This window comes from Geotrypetes seraphini, chromosome 8, assembly GCF_902459505.1.
Source record: "Geotrypetes seraphini chromosome 8, aGeoSer1.1, whole genome shotgun sequence".
Classification (NCBI taxonomy): Eukaryota; Metazoa; Chordata; class Amphibia; order Gymnophiona; family Dermophiidae; genus Geotrypetes; species Geotrypetes seraphini.
This window is the reverse complement of record NC_047091.1, coordinates 24,993,472-25,008,834: the sequence shown is the minus strand read 5'-3', so window position 1 is coordinate 25,008,834 and position 15,363 is coordinate 24,993,472. Positions and strand designations below refer to the sequence as shown.

General features: G+C 43.3%; 1 protein-coding gene across 3 annotated transcripts in view; it reads left to right on the top strand.

Annotated features, from left to right (window-relative positions):
- COL16A1 (collagen type XVI alpha 1 chain) overlaps positions 1-15,363 on the top strand; it is a 144,096-nt gene that overhangs the window by 3,176 nt on the left and 125,557 nt on the right. For all 3 annotated transcript variants that reach the window (XM_033956124.1, XM_033956123.1, XM_033956122.1), the window contains exon 2: positions 10,950-11,057. In XM_033956124.1, the coding sequence (XP_033812015.1) occupies positions 10,973-11,057 (85 nt within the window). In that variant the 5' untranslated portion in view covers positions 10,950-10,972. The remainder of the gene's footprint in view (positions 1-10,949; positions 11,058-15,363) is intronic.

Here is a 15,363-nt window from a genome sequence, read left to right as displayed (position 1 = left end):
GGCAACCTTTCAAGAGTCGGGAGTGGTCCCAGAGTTTTAGAGAAGAGTGCATGTCTGTCTCCACAAAAGAGGAAGTGTGGAAGAGGTTGGGAACTATAGGCCTGCAATCCAGTGGACTGTAAGATCTGAGGCAGTGTGATTTCACACCAAATCATCCACTACGTAATACTGCTTTATTTGTCGCTCTCCCAGTTTGAGGTTTTATCTATAAAAAGTTTCAGCTTGCTTTTCAGGCAGCTAGTTAGGACAAAGAGTTACGCATTTTATTCAGAAGGTCTCACTCCATGGAGCGACCTCACCTGAAGTATTACATTCAATTCTGATTTCCTTATCTCAAGAAAGATATAGTGGCGCTAGAAAAGGTTCAAAGAAGAGTGACCAAGATGATCAAGGGGATGGAACTCTTCTCGTATGAGGAAAGACTAAAGAGGTTAGGGCTCTACAGCTTGGAAAAGAGATGGCTGAGGGGAGATACGATTGAAGTCTACAAAATCTTGAGTGGAATAGAACAGGTACGAGTGGATCGATTTTTCACTCCATCAAAAATTACAAAGACTAGGGGACATTTGATGAAGTTACAGGGAAATACTTGTAAAACCAATAGGAGGATATATTTTGTACTCAGAGAATAGTTAAGCTCTGGAATGCATTGCCAGAGGTTGTGGTAAGAGCAGATAGCGTAGCTGGTTTTAAGAAGGGTGTGGACAGATTCCTGGAGGAAAAGCCCATAGTCTGTTATTAAGAAAGACATGGGGGAAGCCACTGCTTGCCCTGGATCGGTAGCATGGAATGTTGCTACTCTTTGAGTTTTGGCCAAGTACTAGTGACCTGGATTGGCCACCGTGAGAACGGGCTACTGGGCTTGATAGACCATTGGTCTGACCCGGTAAGGCTATTCTTATGTTTGGTACACTATCCTGGCAATTGCCCAGTCAATATAGATGAGATCAAACCTTGTTTAGGTATTTAAGAGAGAGACAGAAAAGGAAAACACAGGAGGAATAGGTAAGATGAAAGGAGAAAGTGGTTTCAGTGAAGAGGATGGCCTACAGAAGTAGAAATCTCAGAGAAATTCTCTTACATGGAATTATAGAAACAGAAGGTCAGGAAGTGAAATGAGTATGAAATACTCAGAAACTCAGTATAGAGGAAGAGTTTCTTGGAGTACTTAGAAAACCAAAAAATGATAAAGCACAAGACTTTGTGGAGCTCACCTCATGATGCTGAAAGAGTAGAAGCAGCTTGCTAATGGGCTAGAAGGAGAAGTAGGCCTTTTTACAGATAGACACCCTGGAGGAAGTGGCCACTAAAGTTGAATGTGAAGAAGTGCAGAGTAATGCACTTGAGATATCGAAATCCAAAGGCCGCGTGTATGATAGGGGGCAAGAGGCTGATCTCAAGGTGGTGGCCAACTGCACTCAAGAACCTTCTGGCTTTTGCTGTCACCTTTTCTCCCTGTTTGACCACTTACCATCACCTCCTTCTCCTTCACAGAAGAGCTTCACCCCTGGTTCCTTGTTTTTGCTTTGACCCTGCGTTTTTTTAGCATTAAATGTTAGCTTCTAAACTCTAGGCTCCTTCCTCAAACCACTAGCTCTCATTTCATTTTTTTTCACTCTGAAGGCACCTCTTCTGTTATAGATTTTGGTGTCAAACTTTTTGTGATTGTTCTTCCACAATATTGCTTACGAAAATGTTGACAAGACCCAGACTGAGGCCCAGTCCTTGCAGCACACTAATGGTGTTCAGAGCAAACACCATTAGTACCCTTTGTCATCTTCCACTCAGTCAGTTTCTAACCCTGTCAGTCACCTTAGGGGCTCATTTCATTTCTAAATCATTTGCTTGAATCTGCATGAAAGGCCTTGCTGAAATCCAACTAGAATACCTCAAGCTCTTTCCCCAATCCATCTTGCATTGGATCCTAGAATCCACTGGATTCTAGAAACTGCACTTCCCTCCGTTTTTAGCAGTCGTTAATTTATTCACAATGAGATTCAACTAATAGATTTGGATTTTCTAGACTTCACCTCTAGTTCACTGGAACCAAAGAACAAATTGTGCAACTGCCAGAACTTCCCTATGTTCTTTTAATATCTGATCTGATACCAGCACGTTGAATTTCGTTAGGTCCTCATTAACACAGCCTTTTGAAAATCAAGTCAGGTCTTCTTCACTTCTGTTCCTGTGACCTTGGCCCTTCCTTGGTGACCACTGGACAGAAATATTTATTTAGCAATTCTGATTTACCTTCATCAGTCTCACAATGTCATTTTTGGACTTCTTCTTGTCACTAATATATCTAAGAAAATCGAGTTCAGTTATTGTGCTTTATTAGCTATTTTTTTCTCCCATTTCTAGTTCTCCTTTCCTAATTACTTTGACAGCATCTACTGCGACTACTATTAATTATTTCTATAGCGCTACCAGACGCTCGCAGCACTGTACAGAGTCACAAAGAGTAAAAAAACCAACAGGAAGAAATTTTTTTTCACTCAGAGAATAGTTAAGCTCTGGAACACGTTGCCAGAGGATGTGGTAAGAGCGGATAGCATAGCTGGTTTTAAGAAAGGTTTGGACAAGTTCCTGGAGGAAAAGTCCATAGTCTGTTATTGAGAAAGATATGGGGGAAGCCACTGCTTGTCCTGGATCGGTAGCATGGAATGTTGCTGCTCCTTGGGCTTTGGCCAGGTACTAATGACCTGGATTGGCCACCGTGAGAATGGGCTACTGGGCTTGATGGATCATTGGTCTGACCCAGTAAGGCTATTCTTAGGTTCTTAAAACAGTCCCTGCTCAAAAGAGCTTACAATCTGAACAGGCAAGACAGACAAACAGGATGTCATGGATACAGTTAAGGGGAATGGTTAGGGAGATGACACGGGAAACTTCCTGTCAGATAAATGTTGTTGGATTCTGAATGAGGCGCCGAAAGACTACGGTAAATTAAGGAAGTGCAACACATGTGGCCCATCTGCAACTGAATAAGGCTTTTGACACTGTTCCACATGGCAGGAAATTATATGAGCTGGCCAACACTGGAGTGAGGAAAAGAACACGGTGGGGGCAACTCTTTCATTTTGCAGCATAGTAAATGACAGCAGATAGAGATCGGAAAGGTCCATCCAGTCTGCTCAACAGCCACGCACATTATTAACTGATGATTAAAGTGTCTTTCTTTGACATTTCTCAAACACAGACTAGAAGTCCATCCGGTACTGGAATTGCCGTCAAAGCTCAAACCCTCTTGCTACTTGTGGGATACAGACCGTAGAAGTCTGCCCAGCGCTGTCCTCTTGTTCCAAATTACTGGAGCTTTTGTTGAAGCTCACCCCCAGCCCTCCCTAAACCAACTTGCCATATAGGGGACACATGTGCAAGTCTGCCCAGTAACGGCCTTACTTTTCATGTTCTAATTAGAGATCCTTTGTGTTCATCCCGTGCTTTTTTTTTTTAATTCTGTCACCGTTTTTCATTTCCACAACCGCCCTCGGGAGGGCGTTCCAGGCATCAACCACCCTCTCTATGAAAAATAATTTCCTAACATTACTCCTACGCCTACCACCCTGCAAACCTCAATTCATGCCCTCTAGTTTTACCATTTTCCCTTCTCTGGAAAAGATTTTCTATATTAATACCTTTCAAGTATTTAGAGGAAAGGAGGGACAGGGAAGATATGATGCAGACATTTGGAGTATACATATTCAGGTCTTGCAGTCTCTTCTTGTATGTCTTTTGAAGCAAACCTCCTACCATTTTCGTCACCTTTCAAGTCTTCTTACATCCTTCGCCGGATGCAGTCTCCAAAATTGAACACAAAACTCCAAGTGCACTGTACCACTCACCAACAACCTGTACAGGGGCCTCAACACCTCCTCTCTTCTGCTGGTTACGCCTCTCTGTATACAGCCCAGCATACTTTTGACTACAGCCACCGTCTTGTCACACTGTTTCTTTACCTTTAGATCTTCGGACACTATCAACCCAATGTCCCTCTTCCCATCCGTGCATATTAGCCTCTCGCCTCCCAGCACACACGGCTCCTTCAGATTTCTACTCCCCAAATGCATCACTTTGCACTGAATTTTGGTTGCCAGACATTAGACCATTCTTCCAACTGTTGCAAACCCGTTTTCATGTTTTTCACTCCCTCCAGGGCATCAACTGTGTTACAAATCTTGATATTTAGTTAGAAGAGCTCAGAACGGGTTACAAAGTTACATACTTAGTGTGGGTTCAGTTGCAGGTGATTAATAAGTGGTGCAAGATAGAAAAGAGGTTTATACATATACAAGGAATAAGTACTCTGAGGAGAAGATACAAGGGTAAGGTGTAGGTATAGCACTAGGTATTTTGTTTCTATTTGTATTTTAACACATCATTTTGGATTTCAGCTAGTTCCAAGGTTCGTAGAAGGTGGATACAAGATACATATGAGTAGTGGTTTACATACAAGGAAGTTATGAAAAGAAGTAGGTGGAGGTACCTGGCTAGAGGCATCAGTATGACATAGGCAAAGTTGCTTCTGCTTACTTCTACTAGTTTAGGATAGATCATATTGGAAATCATCCTCAAAAAGGCAAAGCTTTCCTGCTAACCCTTCGGCAATGTCGCTCACAAACATATGGAATAGAATCGGCCTCAGCACCGATCCCTGATGTCCTCCACTACTCACCTTTCCCTCCTCCAAGCAAATTCCATTGATGACCACCTTCTGATGTCTGTCCGTCAACCAGTTTCGAATCCAGTTCACCGCTTTGGGTCCTAACTTCAGCTGGTCAAGTTTGCTCAAGAGCCTCCTACGAGGAACCATGTCAAAGGCTTTGCTGAAATCTAAGTCAATTATATCTAGCCCACTTCCTCAATCTAATTCTCTGGTCACCCAGTCAAAGAATTCAATCAGATTCGTTTGGCATGATTTACCTTTACCATGTTGCCTCAGATTAGATTCTAGGAAATTCATTCATTTATCCCATCCTTCCAAAAGAGCCCAGAATGGGTTTCAGGAGTATATACACAGCATAGTCAAGGCAAAATGGACAAGATGTGTTTGGAAAGCTAGTGGCAAATGACAGAGTTATGGTAAATAGAGAACATCTGAGATACACTAGGTAACTATACATGCTAAAGTAAAATTAAACAGCCAAGATACATTAATTAACTATATACATGCTATAGTAGAGATATAAACATCTGAGATAACTACTCAGCTATGGTAGATCTAAGCCTCTGAGATACTTTACCTCTACTGTACATACTTTGGTGAGGAGCTTAGCGTTATGGCCTAGTTGATCAGTTTATCTGAGATCATTTAGGCTTGGTCTTTTCATGGAGCTGGGGAAAGTTTTCATGGCCTTCCTAAAATTTCATAGGTCATCCACCTCTCTGATAGATGGGGGAATGAGGTTCCATAGTGTGGGCATGAAGTGTGAGTAGGCATGCCTGCGGGCTGATTCTGTTTTGAGGTCACGTCCAGGAAGTAGGGACAGCTGTCTTTCTTTCTGGGATCTTAACGGCTTGGGTTATTGATTGGTAGCATGGGAATCATATAACCTGGTACCAATTTCTTTAAGGTTTTGAATGCCAGGACTAGGGCTTTCAAGATGCAATGCTTCTTTCATAAGCAGCCAATGAACCGATGCTAGCGCTGGGGTGACGTGGTTGTGGATGCTCAAGTTTTTTAATACACAACACAACAAACAAAAAAGTCTCCCAAGCCCCAAGATGGTGACTGAGAAAAGAGGGAGAGACCACCTGTAGAAAGGGGATAGTTAATACCACTCCAACTAAAGTTGATGCTAAAGTGTATATGTGAATTTTTAGAGAGCCCTCAGTCACACAGCCTTCCTCCGGGACCCCCAGAGGTAACGGCTGCCACTGGCTTACACCCAAAAAGGTGTCAAATGTGAAACATCCCCGGGCTCTCTGTGAGTTTTAGTGATAAATAACACAAAAGTGCTAAAGAGTGCAAACAAAATCAAAACACACTCGCTACAGGTGGTCTCTGCCCCTGATCCAGGGGGGCCGAACAAACAAGTTCAAGTGTCCAATTTCAACCATATGAAGCCAAAGGAAGGTACTTAGCTTCTCTAAGAAATGCAGCCAGCAAGTCACCAAACATCCTATGGGACTCCGTTTCGGGGGTGAACACCCCCTTCTTCAGGAACGGCTGACGCTAAGCAGAAGCCTCAGAGTCATCGGGCTACGGCAATTTGGCAGTAGAAGAAAATGGCCTGGATCGGGGGCAGAGACTACCTGTAGCGAGTGTGTTTTGATTTTGTTTGCACTCTTTAGCACTTTTGTGTTATTTATCACTAAAACTCACAGAGAGCCCGGGGATGTTTCACAGTTGACACCTTTTTGGGTGTAAGCCAGTGGCAGCCGTTACCTCTGGGGGTCCTGGAGGAAGGCTGTGTGACTGAGGGCTCTCTAAAAAAATTCACATATACACTTTAGCATCAACTTTAGTTGGAGTGGTATTAACTTTCCCCTTTCTACAGGTGGTCTCTCCCTCTTTTCTAAGTTACCATCTTGGGGCTTGGGAGACTTTTTTGTTTGTTCTTTATTTCATCTCCCATTTTTCGGGTTTGTTAGTATTCAAGTTTTTTAATAGGCAGACTGCAGCATTTTGTACATATTGGAAGTGAGATAGGTTTTTAACAGAGAGGCCTACTAGTAATGCATTACAGTAGCACATACGGGACAGCATGAAAGCATGTAGTAACTGGGCAAATTCAGGTTCTGAGAAGTATGTACAGATGCTCTTCAGCTGGAGGAGGTAGTAAAAAGAGGTTGACACTATTTGGGAAACGTGGTCCGTGAGTGATAAATTTGAGTCCAGTAGTACTCCCAGGCTGCGTACTCTATCTTTGGCTGTGAGGGTATTATTTCCCCAAGAAAGGAGGGGGACAAGGGGACTTGCAATTTTCTTTGTGAACCCAGAGGAGCTCTATTTATGATAGTTTGTTTATGGTCATCCAATCCTTTATTTTGGATTAACAGCACTGTAGTTTCTTGATTTACTCGGATCGATTTGGGCCCAGGGGAAGGTAGAGTTGGATATCATCAGCGAATGAATGGATTTGGATGTGGTGTTTTTCTGCAATGTCAATTACTGGTCTGTTGAAAAGTAGCGGAGATAGTAAGGCCCCCCTGTGGCACTCCATAATTAAGTGGTTTGGGCTGAGATGTGGACTGGCCTAGTAGTAATTTCTGAGATCTTTCACTTAGGAAGGAGAACCACCCTAGTGCAGCATCATGGATTCCAATGTGCTTCAACCTGGACAAGAGAAGGGAATGGTCTATGGTATCAGATGCGGCGTTTAGGTCCAAAAGAAACAGTAATAAGTTGTCCCCTTTATAAAGCAATTTCCAGCAGTCATCTATGATGTCTAATATGACTGTTTCTGTGCTGTGATATTTCCCAAAACCTGATTGGTAGGTAGAGAGGGAGCCGTTTTTTTCTATGAAATCCCGTAGTTGTACAAGAACTGCCTTTTCCAGGATTTTAGACATGAATGGGAGATTTGAGACTGGTCTGAAGTTACTTGGTTTATCTGGATCTAAAGTAGGTTTCTTTAGAAGTGGTCTGACTACCGTGGATTTCCAACTCCGTGGACTTATTTATTAAGGGCAGGACTCACTATCCTTTCCTTCAACAATGCTTCCATTATTTTTCCAATAACCAAAATGAGGCTTAGCAGCTTCCCACTTCATCTCTGTGACCACTTTTGTGAAGAGGGACCACATCTGCTCTTATCCAGTCCCACAGAACCTCTCCTGTCTCTAAGACCTCTCTGAGCTCCCTGCAATGGATCCCATCTGGTCCTATGGCTTTGTCCACCTTCAGTTTCTCAAGTTGTCCATAAACACTTCCTTCTGTGAACAGTGCGGTATCCACTCCATTCTCACATATAACTTTGCCAGCCAATAACAGTCCTTTTCCAGGATCTTCTTCAGTGAACACAGAACACTGAATACTAGTAGAGCTACTGCCTCATCACCATGAGGTTGTGAGATCAAATCCCAGTGCTGCTCCTTGTGACCCTGGGCAAGTCACTTAATCCTCCCATACCCACCACATTGAATGTCAAAGGCACATAGAGGTGGTATACAGTTCCCCATTCCCTTCCCACTTCCCTTTCTCCACATAGCAGTTCATAGCTTCTTTCAGACTCACAGTCCATTTTTCATCTTCCTCCTTTCACTAATATACCTGAAAAAATTTTTTCTCCCCAATACATTTCTAGCCATTTGCTCTTTCCAGCTACATTTCAGTGGCAATTTCATTTTCTGTAATAGCTTTTTGTTTAGTCTCACTTCCTACTGCGTTGATAAGAAGTGAAATGCTAAGCTTGTTGTTTATATTGCTGTCTTTACTACTGTCACAACTTGTCTTTTGCTGGGGGGGGGGGGGGGGGGGCACTAGAAGTGATCCATATGCCTAGTTTAAATCCCTAGAAACTTAGTGCCTGAATTTCTCAGCAAGGAGTCTTTTTCCTGCCATAGTAACATAATTACAACATAGTCTTTTGTTTTTCCATGTACTACACCATCCTCCTTTGTACCTAAAACCCTCTTGATGACACCAGTCTTTGAGCTACCTATTGAAGTTCTCAGTAGTTTGTAATTTTTCCTCTCCCTTTCCATAAGTAGGCAGTACTTCTGAAAAAAAGCTACAGTTTTGATGAAAGGTTTTAACCCCTCTCCCAGCTCTACAAGTGAGGTATTATTTGTTCCTAGGTGGATAACAACATCAGTGTTAGAATTTGTAGTTTCTTCCCTAATTGTCTGGTGTTCCTGGTGGCTGAGGATCCTGGAACGCATTCTACTATTTTGGGCTCCTTGTTATGTGTTCCAAAGTTAATTCTTCTGATGATGGCTTGTGAGGTTTCTTTTTTTATCTGTGCTTTGGGGGGTGCCTTTCTTCTTGAGCTATCTATACTGGTTCTAGTTCCACTTCAATTATTTTTCCTGCAGCATCATGATGCTCTAATGGAGCAAAGGAATTTTGTAGGGACAACAATTGTGAGGGTAGATGTTTGTGTGCCACATGTTGTAGTTGGCTGAGCCTACTGTGACCCAACTATTCCTGGGTTGTTTTATTCTTTGAGGCAGTGGTGGTCAATTGATATGATTCTGTGTAGTGATGCTTGAGTACCTGATTGTTAAACCGCTTAGATAACCTTGATAGGCGGTATATAAAAACCTAATAAAACTTGATGGAAGCTGTTTAATTGCATCCAATTCCTGCTTAAGTTTACTGGGCTCCTCTTTAATACTAGCAAGCTGAAGACAGGTGGGGCAAGGCTTAAGCCTCTAGTCTAGATGGTGTGCCTTGGAACTAAAGCACCATAGTGATTACGCTAAATAAAAGGCATCTTGATTGGTTAGAATGGGTATTGACTGAGAAACAAAAGAGGAAGTGCTTGATACACCGTCTATCAAAGTATACCTAGGTGCTAAATTTAAAAAAGTATGGATCAAATATAGAAAAAAAAGAAGGGGACTTTTCATAGTTAAAATATGAGAGACAAACGAGACAGGTACACTGATACAGAAGGGATCGAGAGAAGGAAGGTGCAAAGTACATCAAGGAAGCCATGGAATGTTGCTACTTTTTGGAATTCTGCCAGGTACTTGCAACCTAGATTGGTCACTGCTGGAAACAGGGTACTGGGCTAGATGGACCTTTGTTCTGACCCATTATGGCTGTTCTAATATTCTTATAACTACCCTTGAGTGTACTTCCTGGTGCTTTTGAACTTTGACCTATTGCAAATGCCCTCACCCTCTTTGGACCTGCTTCTAACCTGACTGAATGTCCCCTCCTTCCCCAGCTGAAAGGAAATCTGGCTGAGTGTTTAAAAATTGACCCATATAAGCAGAGCTGTCAAATTACCCAGCTCTAAGTGGGAGATTGTGGGCCAGTCCTGACTTTCTGATAACCCTCGCATGAGGTATTGTGGAACAAGCTGCATGGATTTCAGTGAGTGGAATTGGGGGGCTATTACTCCCACATTGCTTTGGGGTGTAAGTTTAAAACCAGGGATGGCCACAAAGTCTCTTTTTGGGGGGGAAACTGTGTAATTTGGCCAAATCCATGTAAATCAATAGACTATGACATCACAAGAACTTGAACTGTGGTGAAAATGAAGGCGGATAAAGATCATATGGCCTCTCCAGTTTGTTCATCCTGGCCATCTACCTGCCCCAGGTTTTCTTGAATTCAGATATAGTCTTCGTTTCCATCACTTCCACAAGGAGACCATACCATGAATTCAGCACCCTTTTTGTGAAGATGAATTACCTCTGCTTATTCCTGAGTCGGTCCCCTTTCACCTACATCCTTTGCCCCTCATTCCAGAGCTTCTTTTCAATTGAGAGAGACTCTTCTCCTGTGCATTTAAGCCATGGAGGTATCTGAATATCTCTATCATATCCTTTTGGTAACAGATGGCATTTGGAGAGTGGAGATAACAGTGATACCATCATCTCTATTCCTGTGTTATTAGTGATAAGCAAGGAGAGAAAACAAATACAGAGGCCAAGTTTATTATCCTTTTTATATACCGCCTATCAAGGTTATCTAAGTGGTTTTACAATCAGGTGCTCAAGCATTTTCCCTATCTGTCCCGGTGGGCTCACAATCTATCTAACGTACCTGGGGCTATAGAGGACTGAGTGACTTGCCCAGGGTCACATGGAGCAGCACAGGGTTTAAACCCACAATCCCAGGGTGCTGAGGCTGTAGCTCCAACCATCGCACCACACACTCTTCCACATTTTTCCATGTTTCCAGTTACTTATCATGTTTCCCCAGTGCTTCGTTCTGTGTGAACTGTGACAGCTTGAGATGGTGAAAGAGAGTTGCTCAGGGCTGAGGACAGTGAATGATGACTGTCATGGCGTTCCACTGATTTATTCTTGACATCTCTGCTTTTTTCCAGCTCTTACGGCTCCTGAGAACACCATGCTGCTCACTTGGACATGGGCACTCTGCGTGTGGGGATTTTTCAGCCTTTGCAGGGGAGGCTCATTGCACGCTGTAAGAAAAGGTATTCCTGAATCTTTCTTTCCTTTCTCCAGGCACTAACTTGCATTTCCAAATCCCAGCAATGAATCAGGTACATCAGCAGCTCTTGAGGGCTTAGAATCTATAGTTGGCATTAAGTTTAAGGTAGGGTTTAAGTATTTTTCTGTGTAGTGATGGAAGCTGTTTAATTGCATCCAATTCCTGCTTACATTTGCTGAGCTCCTCTTTAACACTAGCAAGCTGAAGATAGGTGGGGCAAGGCTTAAGCCTCTAGTCTAGATGGTGTGCCTTAGAACTAAAGCACCATAGTGGAAAAAGCTTTTCTAATCTAAATTGACATTTCTAACCTGCTTAATTGTGGTGCCCACGACAGCCATCTTCCAGGGTGCTGGGAAGTAGGCAGGATGTCGGGTAGTCCTCATCCAGGCAAACAGAAGAGCCCCTTGCCTTGGGATGCAAGCAAAACAACATGGAAAGACAAGTGGGATGTCTTTACGACCAAAACAAGTCTTTATTGGAAACCCCCAACAAGGATCCCAATTTCGGCATATAGAAGATGCCTTATTCAGGGGACACTTGGATGAAAACGTTACAGGATCAAAAAAATGCTAAAACAGAGAGTCGCGCTGTGCTTGATGCTGTAAAAGTGATTTTCCACTTTTTTCATTTTGTATTTTCCCGATGGAATGAAAAAAATGGAAAATCACTGGACTAAGTGTCTAGTCCTCGCTGGAGACTGCCCCAACTTTGTTGGTTGTGCTGAGAACTTTTCAGCTGCTCCTCGTAGAAACTTCTTAGACCATCAATACCTTTATCCTCATGTCTACAGAGCAGCAGATGTTGCTGACAGGTCGAATTGGAGCAATAGAGCCTGAGTGTTGGCGGCAAGCATGGCCCTAACCAAGACTAGTAAAAGAGTTTTAGGGCTGGGTAAAGGTCTGAAACCAAGCTGAAATGGAAAGTAATACTTGAAATCCTTCTATATAGCCCGAAAGTTGCTTCGCTAAAACTGCCTCTAATAGTTTAGTAAATAGTGGAATATAGGCTACCAGTCTACAGCTAATAATCAGCAAAGAGAGATCCAAATTATTACCCTTTGTTATTGGTGTTAACATAATCTCTCTGAATAATAAGATACTTTTGTAGTGCAGGTGCTATAAACACCCCAGATAAGGAATAAAAAATAACCCCTTTTCAAGATATTATTAAGCAAAATACACCTCCAAACTAGATGTTTCAACTACTAATGGAGGATTCCCTATCCTTGTCTGAATCCTGCAGTAATGCATGTCTTAATGAGACTACTTTAGTCCGAAAATATTCCGCCAAGCAATTGGCATCAGAGGATCAATACTCAGCCTAGGGCGGTGAGCGTTTTGCTCACTGCCGAGGGAATTATTCCCAGATAGTCAAAGCCAAAACCTGCCCAGGCTTGGGCTTTGAATATCTGGTTATTTTTAAACTGGTTAACCCATAGCCACTAACGCCCAGATTCTGTAACTAGTGCCTATATCAGCAGCCGCCTTTAAAGTGGCTACTGATTGAATGTCAATCAGCCAAACGTAGGGTGGCCAGATTTTCCTGTCGGAAAATCCGGACCCCTAGCTACACCCCCGCTGCCTGCTCTTGTCGAGCAGGGAGGAAGTCCGCACATGCGTGGACGCTATGTGATGACATCACACGCACACGTGTGTGTACATGATGTCATCACGTGACGGCCATGCATTCGTGGACTTCCTCTCTGCCCGACACAGCTTTTCAAAACCTGGACAAAGTGCTCGGTTTTGAAAAGCCATCCGGACCCCTGGACAGGTCCTCAACAGGACATGTCCAGGGAAATCTGGATGACTGATAACCCTAGCCAAACCAAAACAGGAGGGTCAACTTCACAAAGCAATAACAAGCAGACAGAGGTATCCAAGAAAGTCAAGGTGCTTTTTGTTTCAAACCTTTGCGTTTATTGAAATATTGGCTCAACAGGTGTTTCGGCCTATCCGGCCTGCTTCAGGAGCCTTGGAACAGACACAGTTTGTACAGTGCAGAGGAAGAAAACAACCAGTAAACAAGCCTTAAAACGCACTTACAAAAAGTGCAATGGATGCGCATCTGGCGTCAGGACTGGAATGCAGCTTTTTCTTGAAATCACAAGCGGTGAATGAAAAGGCAGGCCGGGTAGGCCGAAACACGTGTCGAGCCAATATTTCAGTAAAAACAGAGGTTTGAGTCATACATCGGCGCCAGTTTCAGAATCGATCCTAGGGGGAAAGATAGACACCAGAAATATAGGCCAGGGTCTTCCGGGCCTACATTTCCAGCGCCTATCTTTGCGTGAATTATGCCTATGTAGTTGTTTAAGCCACCTAACACCACTTCCGGCATTGCCCATGCCTACTTTGGCATTCGGTGGCCTAAAGCACCTATGTAGAGCGTGATTCTGGTGCCAATAGGTGCTTCAACCTCACCATTTTTTGCCATTTCTAATGGCGTTCTTCAATGAACGTAGACGCTGGTAGGGTGCCATTTTTTAGAATTTCCTCTTAAGTCAATATTCATCACTTAAGTAGCTACAGGTTTTTATCTGGTCACTTAAGGGCTAACTGCACTTAGCTGGTTAAGTGACACTGAATATTAGCGGCTAACCCCAACAAAGAGATTTTACTGGTCAACGGCTGGTTGAATGCGAGGTCTTAGATGTTTATTTGAAGCAGAGAGTACAGATAACGACAGACTCCAGATCTGGTTACACAGTGGAAGCAAATTCTTCCTCTCATGTTTCCTCTAGCAAATTATGGGACTTTTATTGCTGCTTTCTTTCAATCTTGATTTAATTATTAAAGAGATGGATTGTAAACCACTTAGATATAAATTCTTTGATAAACTGTATATCAAGAAATAAAGAACATGGACCAAAATTACTAGTGTGTCCCCCAAAAAGAGGAACGCCAGTGGGGGAAGCAGGATTTGAACCCTAGCTTCTCCACTACTTCAGTGCATTTCTCTTTCAAACATAAGGAAGTTCTCCTTCACCCAGAGAGTGGTAGAAAACTGGAACACTCTTCCAGAGGCTGTTATAGGGGAAAACACCCTCCAGGGATTCAAGACAAAGTTAGACAAGTTCCTGCTGAACAAGAACATACGCTGATAGGGCTAGTCTCAGTCTCAGTTAGGGCGCTGGTCTTTGACCAGAGGGCCGCCGCGTGAGCGGATTGCTGGGCATGATGGACCACTGGTCTGACCCAGCAGCTGCAATTCTTATGTTCTTATATAAACTGGGTTATTTTAGATAGATGTTGTTTATTGGCAGTTGCAAACTCTTCAGCGTTTAAAGCAGCTGCTAATTTTTGCCTTTTTGGGGGGAAAGATTTGGTCAATTGATCCTCTCTCCAATGACCCAATGGGAAGTGGACTGGACTGGAGACTAGACACTGACCCATTTCTGCTTTGACTTCTTTGCATGTATGGGCTTTGAAATCCTGTTTTCCTTTTTCAGAGAGGTTTTACCACTCACCAGGCCTGGACCAGCTTTCTGAAAACATGGCCTAGTAATCTTGCCATGTCAAGGGGTTTTCCCCAGCTCCGAATTCTGTATTATTTCCAAGATGGATTTGTAGTCTGCTGTGCCAGAGACAAAAGTGTCCATATCTCATGGAAGAAATGTGCTGCTCAGGTGTGGACACACAGGTCTCAAAGTGTGTACATTCCAAGGGCCTCATTTTTCAGCTTGGAAGTTAATATCATGCGCTGAGCATCTCTCAGGGAACTGGGAGGACAAGCTGTTGAGTAATGGGATGACTGTAGCCTTGGTCTGGTTTACACATCTTCATCACCTGCAGTATTATAAGTCCCCTCCTTCTCCCCCCCCCCCCCCCCCCCCACACTTTCTCTTCTGTCCTACTATTGGGGGACTCTGTACAGGATGCTTCAAAGACTATTCAAGTGGAGTCATGGATGAATTTAGATTAGGAAGGTTCGCTCGAAGGTTAAATAAATATTTCCAGTACTTCTAAGTCTCATAAATCATCTGAGTTTTGCAAGTTCTGAGAGCTACTTGGCCTAATGGAGCTGGTGTGGGTTATAAGCAGCAGATGAGACGGAGAGAGCTATTCTTCATCCCTCCTGCTGTCTCCAGACAAGGAAGCTGTGCTGAATTCCCATAGGCTTCTGGCTTGCACCCTCTCGGCCTTTCTTGCTGCCATCTTCCAGTTGGGTCTTTGTCCCGCTCCCACTCACCCCCCTTGGCAAAGCAGGGCAAAGACCCAACTGGAAGACGGCAGCAAGAAAGGCCAAGAGTGTTTTCTTATTCTGCTTTTTACTTGCCGAGACAGAAA